The following is a 16450-nucleotide window of genomic DNA, read 5'->3' as shown; positions in this document are numbered from 1 at the left end:
ACTTTTAGATATGTGCATTTAGGAGCCTCTCTTAATAGTGAGATGCTTAATGTAAACAACATGGAAAGAATCATCTGCTCATATGTGCACTAGACAGTAATTTCTATAGTCTGCTACAGTCACATGTACATAAAACCAATTACCAGACAACATTTTTAGGCTTACTGGACAGCAGAACAGTGAAATCTACATTTTCTGTACTTCATGGGATAAATTTATTTTTTATCTAATACCTGAAAGCAGGTGTTTTCTTTACACTGTTGTTTTTTAGTGCAGAGTCTAACATCAAACTGTATATTTAAAAAATCTATTCATTGCTATATTTTCATTTTTATTTTTTTAATCTCTCTCTGCATGAGATTAAGATTTACTCACATTTCTCCTGCATTCTCCTGTTACTATTTGGAAAAAAAACCCTGTAACATCCACACACCAAATAGGGTCTCCCTTGCTAAAGTTTAATTTAACTTTATTCCACCAAGCTACAAAGAAAGTAGCTTAAAATATGTTCAAAAGCTAGTCTGTGCACCTCTTCCTCACAATTCATACTTATTCCCATCACCTCTTTTCAGGCTTCTCTATTTCAGCTGTTCTTAGGATGCGTGGGAGGCACACTGCCTCCTAGCTTCGCTACCCACATCTGCGCCTCCGTCTCATTGTGTCTCCCCCACTTTCCTCTTTCCCTGAGCAAGGATGTCTTTTTTACCAGTTTACCCTTCTTGTGAAAATATGGTTCCAGTTGGTCAATACTTCCCCCTCTTTGAAACCATCTAGGAGCATCTGGGCAGCTGGACCATTCTGATCACTACCTCTCTTTTCCCTAAGGACATTACGGTGCTGGATGCAGGTAGGAGACAGGTCCAGTATGATGATCGCTTCCCCGGAAGCAGAAGGCGTGAGGCAAGAAGTAGTGAGCTGGCTCTCAGACATCTCTAATGTCTGTCTCTTGCAAAATCCGTATTCACAAGCAACGCTGCAAATGCTGGATTGGGTCTACTTAACTGGCTCATATCAAATATTATTTGTATTTGCAGGCAAATTATACTGGCAAGTTGTCTAATGTACTTTTGTTTATTTATTTGTTATGCTTGGGAAGAAACTGCAGGAGGGAACTAGTCATAAACTACTTGGTGGGAGAAGCTGCAAAAGCAGCCAAAGCAAGGCCCTTCAGACAGAATTAGAACTTTTTAAAGCTTTTTGCTGAGCCTCCTCCAGCCTGTACTGCTGGCTTGTTCAGTCAACTCTGATTTACTTCTTCCTCAGCTATCGATGCACCTCACATTCACATCTGTATTTGCATTCTGTCCTTGCTCTGTTCCTCTTCCTCAACATGCGTATTGTCTTTTACCTATCCATTCCTCACTGCTGTCTCCTAACTTCCCCAGAAACAAAATACAAAATAAATTGTGAAATCAACCATTTGCAGACACAGATCCTACGCTGAGTAACTTGGACTACTTTCTGCATTGTTCGTTCAGTTCTTAGTAGAAAGAATACTTCTTTTTGTCAGTCTTTAAGTACTGGAAGCAAAATCATGCAAGAACAATGAAGAAAAATGAAGAGAGTAATGCAAGAGTATGATCTATAAAACACTGAAGAATTTTTTTATACTGGAAAGACACTTCATCTCAAATGCAACTGAGAAAATAAGTGAATTTTTACTATCAACTATTTTATACACACTTCTTGCCAGAAATGTGGTATTTTAAGCACATTGCTAATTGTATTGAAACAGATTGTTCGCTGTTTTTTAAGAAAGATTTCTCGCTTGCTTTACCTGAGCTGGTAGAAGCAGGAGACTTGCTGCGTCGGGATGGACCCGGGCTCTTGGTGGTGCTCCTACGTGAACTTGAAGCTATTTTGGTATAGGAAGTAGATTTCACCACCCGGCATTCTGAAAGACAAAGAAACCGCATAAGTTAGCAATTAAGAAAGCCAGCAAGATTCTGAAGCAGAAAGAGCATGAAAAGCACAAACACTTAGCCCACGCTTGTTTTCATTCATCTTGAGGAGTTTTATGGGAAAATATAAAATCTGTATAAATGGCTCCATTAAAATCCAAGTACAGTATGTACCACTTTGCAGACAAAGAACTGCTGCAGTAACCCAGACTTTCAAATACCATGGTTACTGCAGGTACTTAGTATAGCTTAATTTAACAGTGCCGAGACGACACTATTTTTTTTTTTTTTTTTGCTTTTGAAGATTTCAGCACAAGTAATGCAGTGGTTTCTTGTAAATGATCCAGTTGCAATGTAAGCATTTTTGCCAGCCTAGGCAGTCTCCTCTAGCAGAACCGGAAGGCTGCTCTTATATATCAAAATGTTAAGACTGAAGAAGATGACGCAGGTGTCTGTCACTCATGAAAGGTTTGAAGAAAAGTGAAGCAGGTTTGTTGCTCCTGCTTAATCCTCTGGTGAGCAACAGCCCACATTGTGGGCACACGCAATTCATCACAGGTTGAGGGAAATGGCACTACTTGCTCATAAGAGACATCAGTAAAATCAATGAAGAGGCGAAATTACCCTCCCACTTGAGAACACTGCAAGATGTTCAGGTTAGAGTTTACATACACCCACACGGCTCTGTAGGCATTCTTGCATTACGCCTGCAAAATGGTTCTTGGCCTGAGGATGAAATAACTTGGTGTGCATAAAGCTGGTATCTTGCAGTCATAATGGATACTAAATTAATCACCAGACATATTATAGAGTCAGGAAAAAAAAAAATCCACTTCTTAGCCAGTATACTATTATAAGTCTGCAGCAATGTTTACACTGTATGCACCTCACAATGTCAGTATACTTGTTTAAAAATAAATAGACATTTATTTCTGTATCAGACCTGTTCCCCATTTTCTTCCCATGGTTAAGTTTCTCAAAATAGGTTAAGAGAAATAAACAAGCCTTTTTTTTTTTTTTTCTCCCTAGTCAGAAAATACTATGTACAAGCCTGCACATTATTTAGTCTTCACAGATGATCAGTGGAGCCTGTAACATAGTTTAGACAGATTAGAGAACAAAGAAATAAAATTGAGCATAACTAATTAACTTAAATATATCCACCAGAGAATGATGTCATGAAGTGTATTTCTCTTGGCTGCCCTAACTGCTTGTCTGTCGTCAAGCTGTTGAAGGAAATGGAAGCAAGAACTGATGCGTTACTGAAGGAATGCCCAGCACAGCTGAGAGCACAGAGGACCATGAAAAGCCCCGGTCTTACCAAAGAAGCCTTTCTTCCCAAACTCTCCCATCTTCCTAATGCCAAATAGCAGCTAATTTATTTCTGTTGACTTCTTATGCAATCCACTGATGGTTAATCTCATTGTTATAGCAAGCAAGGAGGGGAAATGGAGAAAGATACTTATTTATTCTGTTGTAAGAGTTAATTATCAACTGAAAACAGGAGGAAGCAGATGAAAGTTTTCAGTTAGACTCAACCAGGCAACTACAGCAGCAATCTTACACTGATGTATTTGTATGAACTGCTGCTCCAGAAATTGACAATAAATTTCAAATGCCAACAGGTTCTTTACCTTTCTTGTTAACAAAGATTTAAAATGTCGAAACACCTAATAGCCAACATAGAATCATAGAACATGTCTGATTTTGTAAAATTAAGACATTATCCAAGTCCCCATTCACAGGAATCAGTCAGGAAGGTACCTGAATTTTCTAATGGACAATAAACAAAAAACAAACAAACAAATGAAATAGAATGATCTAATCAAGCAGAAACCATAAAACTACAGTCATTGGCTTAAGAGCCTAGGAGGAAAATAGTCAGTTACTTAATGTAACATTCTTTACTATGTAAGAGGCTTTCCTCTACTTTCATCATATGAAGAACACAATATCTGCATCCTTTTCTTGCAATTCCTGCTACACACTGCACCTTATCTCTCATCTTACTACACTTATTAACACGTACTTAAGTTCTGAATACCTTATAACCACCCAGAGTCAGAATGAGGTTACAGATAAGATTTTGTATTCAAACAGGTATTTCCCCTCATATTACTGGAAAGGACCATGCAGAAGGTAGTATGAAAGACAACAAGAGGCACTTAAATGCACATCCAATTTATGTTTCTATCCTACTGATAAAATCCTGCCTCAGACAATATACAAGACAGCACTTATTTTCATCCAACTCAGCCAGAAATGAAAGAAAATAATAAAGTAATTCTCCTTCACCTGGGCTTTGTCACACATGGACAAAGAGCATATGCGTAAACTGAAATGCAGAGGTATTTTGTCACCATTTGCCTTCTCCCCTGGCAAGAAGCGCTCACGCTTATATGCTACGAAAGGGTGTTACTGTTTGTAGGAAAGAGGGAGGCTGGGAGCCACCAGGAGATTTGACCACCCCTCACGACTGACAGTCCCCTTTATAAAGAGTGATGTTAGGAGTGCTCTGCAGGTTGCCCTGATGGGCCACACATAGGCCATAACCTGTTATTTGTGTAACCCTGCAGTAGTGGCATAGTATCCTAGGAGAAACCCACCTTCCACAACTAGCTGAAAAACAAGTCTTTTCCCCCTGGAGAAGAAACCCTTGTGGATGATCATATGTAGGTGAGGCCACACCTGGAGTACTGTCTTCAATTCCGGGCTCCCCAGTACAAGGAAGACATGGACATACTGGAAAGAGCCCAGTGGCGAACCTCAGAGGTGATGAAGGGACTGGAGCACCTCTCCTATGAGGAAATGCTGAGAGTGCTTGAACTTTTTAGCCTAGAGAAGCCTCTTCCTACCACGCATCACCATGAGGAGCCCGACTCAGTGTGCTCGATGGAGACGCAATGGCTTCCCCACAGGCACTGGATGCTGCTGGCAGGTTGCCCCAGGGTCATCCTGTCCCCAGGCTGAACATCACCAGCTCCATCAGCCGCTCCTCACATGGCCAGTGCTCCAGCCACGCATCATCATGATGGTCCTCTGCTAACTCCTTCCAATTTAATGATAGCTGCTTTGAACTGGGGGGGGGGGGGTGTGTGAAACTGGAGACTATCCCAGACATGGCCTTCCACGTGCTGAGCAGAGGGGACTGACCACCTCCCTCTCTCTACTGGATCCGCTCCTGCTCATACAGCCCTGGATCTGTTAGCATCCTTTGCTGCCAGGGCATTCTCTCTTTTCTAGTCTGTCAGAGAATTTTCCCCTCTTTCCTTGTTTTTCTACTTACACAAACCATTTCAAAATCAGTTATGAACGTCTTTGGCATGATTTTCTTTTTCCTCACCATAATAATTTCCAGGTCGTGAAGTTTTAAAAGATCATAGTTCAATACTCTCGCTGCTCAAATACCACTGTGAACCCCAAGGTAAGTTCTGTCAAGAGCCATTTTTCCTCTAGGTTTACAAGTTTATTCATAAATGACATGGGCTATGGCGTGTGCTGCAGATCCGGGCAAACCTTCAGTGCTTCACATACTAGGGCCAGGCAACTCATGCTATCAAACACTAAAAAGACTTGCAGACACAGGCAGCATATTACCATGGTACTTGTTGCAAAAAGGTCTGAGCTCCCATGAACAGTTTATGTATGCAATTATGCTGTCACATTAAGTTTGGAAAATTAAGTTTTACTGCAGGCAAAGATCCCACTCAGTAACCACACAACCACGGCTTGTCTCCTCTTAGACATTACCATAATCTGCCAGTTTCTATAGGAAATCTATGTGTACATAAAGAAGAAGGGAAAAGAAAACAAAACAGTGTGGTTTTCAAAACTGTACTTTCTACTCGGTATCTATACAGGTACAGAAATATGTACTTACCCTCTCCTCACCAGCAGTGTTCCCATAACTACAACAGGTGTTTGGTAAGCCATGAAACAGAATAGCATTTTTTTTCCCCCATTTTCTTTTGATGACAAAACTGTACCAGAAATAGATCTGAACTCCTGACAGAAGACAGTTATGCTGTCTTTCTCACTCATGTGGGCATGCTCAGCAAAGAGAAAACATGACATTTTTCTATCGTGTGTTCAGTGAGGAAAGAAATGTTTCACAAAGCCCTGGTCCTTCCTCTCACTGTCGACGAAGATTAAAGCAACAAAATGATGATACCCATGGTAAGCAAAAGAAGGTCAATTTCAAGGTCTGATCCCAGACTTTATTGCTTTCCAACTCGGAATGCCAGATAAATAAGAATGTTTTTCCAGCCAAAACATCTTGCAGTAAGATGTTCCATTGTGTAGCTACAGACCGAACTACAAAGTAGGGGGAGATAAACACAGACTACCAGCAGTGAGACTAACAATGTAGCACTGCAGTCCCTTTACAGCATGCAATATTACCACAGAGGTCTGAGGCATTTAATGGACATTAACAACAATAAGGCTGAGAAAAAAAAAAAAGGAGATATCCCAAGGCTACTATGTGACATTGCTGAGACACCTTTGGGCCAAGACAAGGAACAGAAAGTTCCTGAGATTGCACGGTGATGTTAATGAGTGGTAGCAACTGGTACAACTAATAGGGAGCCCAACATACTTACCTGCGAGCTCCTGATTATTCCTGTTGTTGAATGTATGTAGTATAAGCACGAGGTAATTCAGGGATGCTAATGCACAGAATCATAATGCCTCCAATCTCCAGACGTGAGATTTGAATGCGATGTTCCATTTCCAAAATGCTTAATTAGCTTATATGTTCATTAAATTTTACAATGGCAAGAAAGCAGCAGAGAGTAACTAATCTGCAATAAATGTGTCAGAAAACGAATGAATTTAACATGTTGCTAGAGAAGGTTGTGAAAAGTTGTCTAAATTACCATGAGATCAAAAAGGTTTACTTGTCAGCTACTCAGAAGTTGACTGTATGAACTTCTCGAGTTCTTCCTGGGCTAAAACATCACTCTCTGTTGCATTTTGCCTGTTTTGAGGGCTGTGTGTAGGGGATAGATACTTATTTTTTGGTATCCCTGCCAATCTGTTTCTCCGGGATGAGAACATTTAACTTGGTTTCAACAACAGCTGTATCCTACAGATAAGCAAGGCAGGAGGATCAGCGATGTCCACGCTTGTTGGTAAGCCACTTTACTATAAGCCTGAGGCTTGTACCTTTTACCACTGCTTTAAGATGTTAGCCTCACTAGCAATGTCCTCAGGCCAATCAGTAGATCATTACCCCAGATTTTAGCTTTTAATGTTGAGTGATTTGTTCCATGTAGCTAATTCGTAATGCAGCTAATAAGATTTTACTTTTTAGTTGCATTCATGCCTTCAACTAAAAACAGTAATCTTCTGTTTGCAGAACTAAATTTCACTCTCTTCAGCAAAAGGGAAATGGTATCGCCCTCTCTAGTGGCACTGATATATAATGCAATTCACCCAACCCTACAGATGTATCACTGGCAGCTATGACTTGTAATTATGACATGTTCAAAAGGGTAACTATCAACCAGTTTCCAGAAAGGAAAGAGACAGGGAGAGTTTCACAGGGGCTTAAGCAATTTCTAATCATCTGTTTTCATGGTTGTGCCGACTTTAATTTTGTTCTGCATGTCTTCCCATTCAATGTGTTTCTGATGCAGATGGACAGTGACGTATGGGCAGAATACAAAATCCTAAAGTTTTATCCCATGCACTAAGCTATCTGCCACTGTAAATACATGTTTTTTTGAGATATCCTATCGTTTGATTTGATTTCTAATCAGCAACCAACCCTCTGCTCATGATAAAGATTAGGAAGGAATACTGTTTATTTCAGCTGTGCCAAATTTTGTAGTAGCAAATACCTAGCCTTCCTTTTATTTTATTTTTTTTTCCCTGAGAAACATGCTTTTACTGGCATATAAAATATTTTAAAAAGCTAAATTTTCTTTTATGTGAATGAGCATTCTCCAATTCTGAAACAGGGATAAATATTCGCTGACAAGAGAAAAGCTTCATACAACAATTCATAATTTGCAAGCTGTTAGAAGCCTAAATAGCTTTATCCAACCTAACAATGCATTCTTATGTAGGTACTACTCCAAAAATGCTTTGTAAGTTAGAAATAATGTGTGTGTGAATTCAGTATTTGTGAATCTGACTGGAATATCATTTATTATCACAAATTTCTTGTTCTAATTCCCAAACTTCAAAGCCCTTATTTGTTTCCAACTTCTGTGAAATCAACCAGAAAGTTTTAATAAAAAGAGATATTGATTTTATGTATAATCAAAACAGTGCTTCAAGTATATCCTACTTTATCTTCAAACATGATCCTTTCTCCATCACTTAAAGACACTGACGGCAGGATTGAACTCATTTACAAGTAGACAGCTAAAAATACAATGCATAGGTATGAACTATTCACCCTACAATCCTTCCACAGCCAACAGAACATGCTGGTTTCTATGACTTGTCTTAGGAACCTGTAAATTAGAAAAGATTAATTTTATTCGTGAAATGACCAGATAGAGATTATAGAGTTTGAGAACTGGTGAACATACCTTAACTACAAGCAGTATCTTTGTATGGGGCTGGGCTCTTTTACTCAATATAAGTTTTTTTGCTGTAATCTGTGATCATACTGTGAATAGATTTTATCTTCCTACCTTCTCCAAGTGTCAACCTTTTTGTCAGAACCACTTCTTTTTTGCTATATAAATGCTATGATATTCAATTTTACTTTTTGACAGAGACAGAAAAATTCCACCCCAGAGCAGTGATAATATGGAGATTAAAAAAAAATAATAAAAATTTTCTTGTCATTCAATAGCTTCACTGACAAGGTACAACATCTAAATATTTTCTAACTGCATTTGTAGGCAGAGACAATTAGAAGACTTCTTCAAAACCTGGTTGTCTAAATTAATCTGAAATATTTCCTACTGAAACCATGTGAATGAATTTTTATGTGTAAAATGCTACTTTCTGAAAGAGCATTATCAGAAATTATGTTTAAAAAGCTTGAAGACTGAGTTGAAAAAGAGAATTTATTCCCCATAGCTAAAACACACCTCTAAGCACAGATGTAATCTTTAACACGTATGTCTTGCATGTCTTGCCACATACTCTCATTTTCAGAGATTTTAATTAACATCGCCTGTTGAAGATACTTCACCCAAGCTGTTCCAGTGCTTATACAGATGTTCCTCATCTTTGCCCCTGTATTCAGAACCCATTCAGGTGGCATACCACCCGACCTGAACTGACCAAGACGCTGAAAAGTTATATTTAACTGAAATGATTAAGATGATACAACTGACTACAACTGCAACCAAGCGAATGATTTTTATATATGGACTCAGCGTTATTCTTCCTGGAACAAAGACGTGGCCAAAGGCTTCTTTCTCTTTCTGTGACAAATGCATATTTATTGGGCATATACTTTAACAGCAGATATTATTTATCCCTCAAATACCTCAGGTGAAGTCAGGAGAAACATCCGTCATTAGAGTGCCTTTACTTTATCTGCACAAATTGGATGGCATTTTCTTGGCATTGTTTTATTCACACAGTTGGCGATGAAATGAGAGGACAGTACAAATTCAGTATTTCTTACATTTTCTGTTCAGCAAGATCAATAGCTTGCTTTCCTACTCAGCACACAGAGGTAATATTTGTCATATTACCTATTAAAAATCATCTTGTTCTTTACTTTGAGGATAAACAGACCTCCTATCCAGTCCATATGGTAAATATTAACATCATCCTAAGCATCAAGGATACAGGCATTCCATCATATTTTTTTGGATTCCAGCGCAATGGAAGTGACAATGTTGCAGCCCAAAAATACTGGGGTTTTGGTACTGCTTGCTATCTGCTGTCTGAAGAGTATCGTTTGTATGAAACTGTCTTCATTCTCAAGTGACTCTTTTGGAAGTTTATAAGCTTAAGACCCTTCTGCAGTTAGAAAAGTAAAAAGTCCTCATTTACAGAACACTGGCTCCACGTGGAAAGCAGCAGTTAAAGGTATTACTGAGACACATCCATTTGAAATGGTCAACTTGAACACATTTTAACCAGGTTTCTTGAAGTTACAGGTTGTACCTTCTAACTGATTTGTGGTGAGAATGAAAAAATGTGTTTAAACTGAACATTCTATTCATTTCTGCCTTTAAAGCTTTTCTGAGTAAATCTGCATGTTTATAATGAACTTATCACTCACTTACTTTATCATGCAGAATAAAGTTTTAAAAACTTTCTTCTTCCCAAAGAAACAAAACACACTATACCGGGATAAAGATTATTGTCACAAAGGTTAAGCACAAACCAAATTCCCATGGCACTCACACAGTTAATAGATTAGATTAGTAAGAAGTCTTGCACAAAAAGAGAATACACAAATAAAAAAATAACCATTAAAGCAGACAAATCTGAGAAGCCGACTGTTTAACTTGTTGTTTTGATGTTGTAGTTGTTTCAATTTTCTTTAAAAAGACTAAATGTAATTATGCCGATAACGTAAACTTAGCCACAGAGGGATTAGAACACTACAAGCAGAATAGGTTAGAGAGAGTCCTCAGATAAACATTTGCAAATTGGCTAGACGTGCAGACTGTTTAGGGACAATCTTTAAGCTATCAGGTGCTTGTTTTCCGAATTGTGAAGGGCAGGTGAAATTCCAAGAGACTAGAAAAAAAAATCAAGTGCCTAACTTAAAAAATGGGATAAAGCAGTAAACTGGGAGTTGCAGAACAGTCTGCGTAACTTGAGTTTCCAGAAAAAAGAATCTGAAGGGAGGGTGCAGAGAGGACGGGGCCAGGCTCTGCTCAGCGGTGCCCAGTGCCAGGACAGGAGGCCATGGGCACAGCCGGGCACCCAGGAGGCTCCCTCTGAGCACCAGGCAGCACTTCTGTGCTGGGCGGGTGACGGAGCCCTGGCACAGGCTGCCCAGAGAGGCTGTGGGGTCTCCTCCTTGGGGATCTCCAGAAGCCGCCTGGACGTGGTCCTGGGCAGCCTGCTCTGGGTGTCCCTGCTTGGGCAGGAAGGGGTGGTGGACACGATGATCTCCAGAGGTCTCTTACAACCTCAGCCATTCTGTTGTTCCATCAAAATACAAAATTATAAAGGAAACAAACAATCTGAAGCTTAGAAGATATTAAAATTATATGCAATAGTCTAAATAGTTTTATCAAGAACAAACTGCATCAAACTGGCCTTTCCATGACAGCATAACAGGAGGGAAAAGAAGAGATGAAAAAACTTTTTTTTTAATCTGGAATTTGAAACCCAAGCCCCAACTTAGGCAAATATCATCTACAGAAATTGCATTTAAGACGGGTATTAGAAAACCAAGCCAGAGTAGTTACCAATAGTATATTCTCTCCTAGGTTTGACAAGGAGCTGAGGAGCTCAGCAGGGTTGTTTCTGAGCCTGGTACTAATCAATGTTTTTATTAATGAGCTTAGAATACATTTTAAATCTGGAAAAGGCGTCACCATAGGTAAAACTATAATCACATTAGAACAACAGAAATGGTATTGAAAACTGGGGAGGTTATCAGAAAGAAAAAAAAAAAAACAAAGAAAAAAAAAAAACAGATACAGTTGAAAATGTCCAAAGCAGAATGTCCAAATCCAGGAAAATAAGCAACAGAAACAAGGTTGAAGCCAACTCACTATTTGAATCGGTTGCATAAATGCTAGACAACAGCTCTGCAAAGAGGGATGTAAGTGGGACACGTGCTGAATCTGAACCAAACTACTCGGCCAAAGGAATCATCGTCCTGCTGATACGAACAGGAGCACTGTGTGGAAGACACCTGAATTATTTTGTTAGGGCTACTGAAGAATTTGCTAACATAACAAATGAACTTTCGTGTAACCCATTCAGAAACGTGGTTTTCACCTTGAGAGGGTCGAGAGAACACCAAGAAAGATCACAACTCTGGGAAACATGACCAGTGAAAAAAACCTAATCTAAATCTGATTTATTTTTATTTTTTGGGTGGTCCTCTGGGGACCCAGGACCTAGACTTGATGACCCTTGTGGGTCCCTTCCAACTCGGATATTCTATGATTAAATGGGATCGTTAGCTCAGAATAGAGGTTATAAGGCAAAAAAATAGCAGACTTTAGTACATAACAAATTGCCAAGAAAAGAAGAAAGAAAAATAATTCCTACTTATCAGAAATAGGAAAAAATAGAATGATCTTAAGTTTCTACAAAGAATTCCAGATTATTAATGACACGAGGAAACATTTTTTTAACTGCAAGGAAAAGGAAGAACTGGAACACATCATGTAGAGGACCTGTTGATTTTCCCTAACTACAACTTGATGCAAACAGGTTAGTCAGAAACCTGTAAAGTCAATTTGGGTATAGCAGGTCCTCCTCTGGGACCTCTCAGATCCCTTCTACGATTCTTTTGACTAACTCTTCCTAGTATGACTCATACAAGGTACTCAAAAGGTTCTTCACTGTCAGCACTTCTGTCTGGATTTAGCTGAAAGATAAGTAAAAGGAAGAGACGTACTCTAATATAAAACTGACTTTAAGTCCAAGAGCATTTTAGTAAGGGAAGAGTGCTTGCTTAATGGATAAATTAAAATCAGTATAATTTCCTGAGTAGAGTGACTATTGAGAAATAAATCTTTTATTTGTCTTCAAAAACCAGACAATTGATTAGCTTTAAGAATTCCTCTCAGCAGGGCACTAACAGAAATGATATCTCAAAATATGCAGACATTTTCCTTCACAGTTCAGGATCTTGTTGGCCAACATCCTCTCATACCATTAGGATGGAACATTCATTCCAAACCTACGATACGATGTAACTTAATACTGAGAGAAACAGATCCTGACTTCAGGGATTACATCACTTTTTACTCTAGTTGAACAGAGCTAACTGATGTGATGCTAGAGTTGCTTGAGGAGGCACACCTCTACCTCCCACAACTCAATCTGCTCTAGAAACATGTTTTTTCTTAAACAGGCATGTCCGTATGAAAAAACAAACAATCAAAGAAACAAAACCACAAAAACTCACAAATGCTAGCCCAGTTCAGGAGTAGCTATCAGAAAGAAACAAAATAAAAGCCAGCCGAGCAAAAGTATGTTCACCCACACCATCTTCTGAACCAGTCTGGACTTTAAACACTTCAAGGAAGGGTTACAGGTTAAAATGCATCTGATGCTTAAATGATAATCAATATGCAGCAGGTAAACAAGGGGGGACAGGAGGAATGTTAACTATTTATTGATAAGACTATATTTATATAGATTCAGATAGGTTATTGTTGGAAGCAATGCTTTTACACTATACATTTTAAAGTAATATTTTATTTATGATACTATACAACATTTCAGTGGATTGTTGGTTTTAGTCTCTTTTTTCGAAAAGTTATTTCACTACTCAGTTGCACAAACTTAGATGATATTAGACAATTCCAGTTTGAGTTGGCCTCCAATTAAATGAAAGCCATTACTATGGTTGGTAAAGCATCTTAAGCCTAACCAATGTTGTACACAAGAATGTTTCACAGGTGTGTCTCACTTTTTGAATTCTTTGACCCATGTAATTTTTGGCCTGCAAGGCAAAAAGAAAATCTCTAGCCCTGTTTCTTTTCCACTAATTTCAAAGAAATTGAAATGTGATGCGATGGTTTTTTTTAAATAAAAATGAAATTCTCCTAAGGACTTGAAGAGGGCTGTCATATGGTTGACAAAACACTGGCTGCTTTTGAGTTGAAGTCGTGTAGCAACTATGAAAGATGAAAAAATAATTAATTTAACAAGTTCTGCCATGTTATTCTTTGTGAATCACCCACAATTTTCTCAGATATCTTCTTTATTTAAAGTCTTATTTCTCTGAAATATGCATTTAAAAGTCTGGGATTGTTCAATATTTAAAGAGCACTCCTAGTCTTGGAAGGGATGCAACACTCCAAAGCTGTTTCTGAACAGATAAGGAACAGCTAGCAGTAAAGACCTGATGGAAAGCCAATGTTTAGTAACTTATTTTCTATAAATATTCTCAAAAAGATACTCATTTTTATTTGAAAAGTCATTCCAACATACTTTTCTTACAATAATATTTCCCGCCCTCAAAAAAAAAACAAACCAAACAAACAACCCCACCAACAACTAAGAATCCCAAACACAGCTGAAACCAGAAGTTACATTAAAAATCAGACCTATTCACAGGAATAGAGAAAATATGTCTTCTTTCTCGCAAACTAACTCACGGATGTATACAGCAATCTTGTTCAAAGTTACAAAACACTGAATTAGGCCACAACGGCAGCAAAAAAATATAGTCCCTGAAATTCTCAGTTTCCGTTCCCCCAATATCTGGAACCCAAGAAGCTTTCAGAGAACCTCACGGATCTGCTTCTTAAGCAAAATGCAGAAATACCAAAGACAAAGTATCCTTGTGGTAACTTTCCCATTTGCTCCCAACCTCCCCGTGGTTTTGTCAGTGTCAGTCCCAGCTTCCCATATGTCTGTTTCTCCCACAAAAAAGCCTCTGCACTTTCTCTGACACCATGTCCTATGAATAGAAAGCTCTCCCTGAGGCAACCTGCACAAGGCAGCTTCCCCCTCTGCATGATTCCCTGATGATTTTATAGTTTAAATATTGCAATCGAGATGATGTAACACAATGCAAAACAAACAGATGGGCAAGAGATGTAAAGCGTGGCCAGGCCTAAACTGGAAAACATCACTGCCAGAAATGTTGTTGGGCTTGCAGCTGCTGACATTGCTCCTGGGATGCGTGCACGCTGAAGCTTTGCTGGCAGCTGTGCTGCTGGCTGAGGTTTGCAGCATGTGGTTCTATTTAGGTGCCACAAGCTGGGCTTTGTTTGCTTACTCCAAATTTACATGTGCCTGCATGCAAACCTGTGGAGATAAAAGGTAATTCCAGATGCCAGAACTCTGTTGTATAGATCAGGCATGTTTTCCTACACTATGAGAATGCCACGAACAAATAGGAGTTTTTTAATGAGGCGTGTTTACTGCGCGACTGAATTTCAGAGATCTGGAGATACCATTTCCTTAGATTTAACTCGAGAACTGGTAGCAACCTAGCTACAGGAAAATGGAGCTCAGAAAGGTAAATGAGCATATGTTCAGCTCCGTGCTGCTGCAACAGGCTGCTCAACTGTGGATGGGGGTTATTTAAATCCCACTTGGGCATCTCTAATATTAAACAACAGGAACTCTGCGATGGTGCTGAGGAAAAACAATCAGTCCCAGCCCAATTTCTTTCCTACTTATTATCTACCCCACTATCTTCATGTGACAGAAAGTGCACTTCATCAGTAATGTAAAAGCAGAGTACGAGAGACATCTCTACGGAAAAGTAATTCTAAAAACAAGGAAATGTTAGAAAAAAAAGGACACAGTAACTAAAATCTGATGGAAGTGCAAGGATAAATCACAAGAGAATGTGGTAAACCAAGTCCTCAAGAACTTTGATTGTCCAGCCTCAACCCCATCAGCCTACAGACTGTGACAGGAGACTGATGTTTCTGCAGCAGTTATGGGCTAAGGCCAGGAACGGCTGATGGGCTGAGCTATATGCCTTCGGTGACCGACCAAAACAGCTGAGGAAGAGCTGTAACATTCCAGCTCCTTGAGCTGTTCCAAAGAAGCATCACCTCTGAAAGGCCCAACCTGAAGTGTAAGTTGCCTTCTTGCTTGAACAGGAGCTCCTACCCCTAATATTTACAGCTGATGAAGCCAAAGGAAAGCTCTCTCCTAACTCGTAACCTCGATATTCTATGGCTTTACCAGAGTAAAACGAAAAGCCTCACCAGTGAGAGGAATGCAGTGCAACTACCTGTTTCTAGAAGCTGAAATTAAGTATGATAAGTCTGAGTTATTTATAGATAAAATAATAAATACAGATCTACAAGTAGCATTTCAGATGGGTTCAAAGCCATTGTGGGGACAGAAGAGTTTTCAGAGGAGGAATAATAAATTCATACCTCATTTCCAGGAGAGTAGGGTTTGTAGGATCTACATTATCTGCCTTGCGTTGAAACAGATGAATGTACACAAAGATTTTAATTTTGATCATTATTTCTTTCATACCGTCACTGAAATTTATGTATTATGGGGTAAATATTAAAAACATATTGATAAACAGAGGCTGTCTGCATCTCTTCCCCCAAACCTAACTCTTCATTCTAAGATACTTGCAAATTTCGTACCAATACTTAAGAAGATAACACAGTTGAATTACATAGTTGTTATCTGCAAAATCAGTCCACTTCCCATTATTATTCAGGTGTCAGGAGACATGAAATTAATGGATTGATGAGGCAGGAGGATACGATGACCCATATACATTTTATTGAGGCTTTTTTTTTTTTCTGGCTATTGATGCAAAGACAATGGGAAAATTTATACAACTGCACCTAAAACTCATCACAGACTTCAAGGCAGAACACATCATCAGCCACAGATCCTACCCACAGGCACCTCATCAATGATTTAACATGACAGAGGGGATTGCAGCTTCATTATCTGGTGATATTTTATTTATTCACATTTAATTACTGCAT

General features: G+C 39.0%; 1 protein-coding gene across 6 annotated transcripts in view; it reads right to left on the bottom strand.

Moving 5' to 3' along the window:
- The window catches only part of DCLK1 (doublecortin like kinase 1), a 243785-nt gene that overhangs the window by 78753 nt on the left and 148582 nt on the right, over positions 1-16450 (bottom strand). For all 6 annotated transcript variants that reach the window (XM_080602955.1, XM_080602954.1, XM_080602953.1 and 3 more), the window contains one exon: positions 1778-1894. In XM_080602955.1, coding sequence (XP_080459081.1) covers positions 1778-1894 — 117 coding nt within the window. The remainder of the gene's footprint in view (positions 1-1777; positions 1895-16450) is intronic.

Source organism: Anser brachyrhynchus (assembly GCF_964034855.1).
Source record: "Anser brachyrhynchus genome assembly, chromosome: 1".
Taxonomy (NCBI): Eukaryota; Metazoa; Chordata; class Aves; order Anseriformes; family Anatidae; genus Anser; species Anser brachyrhynchus.
The sequence above is the reverse complement of the archived record's forward strand: the minus strand, read 5'-3'. Positions and strand labels throughout refer to the sequence as shown.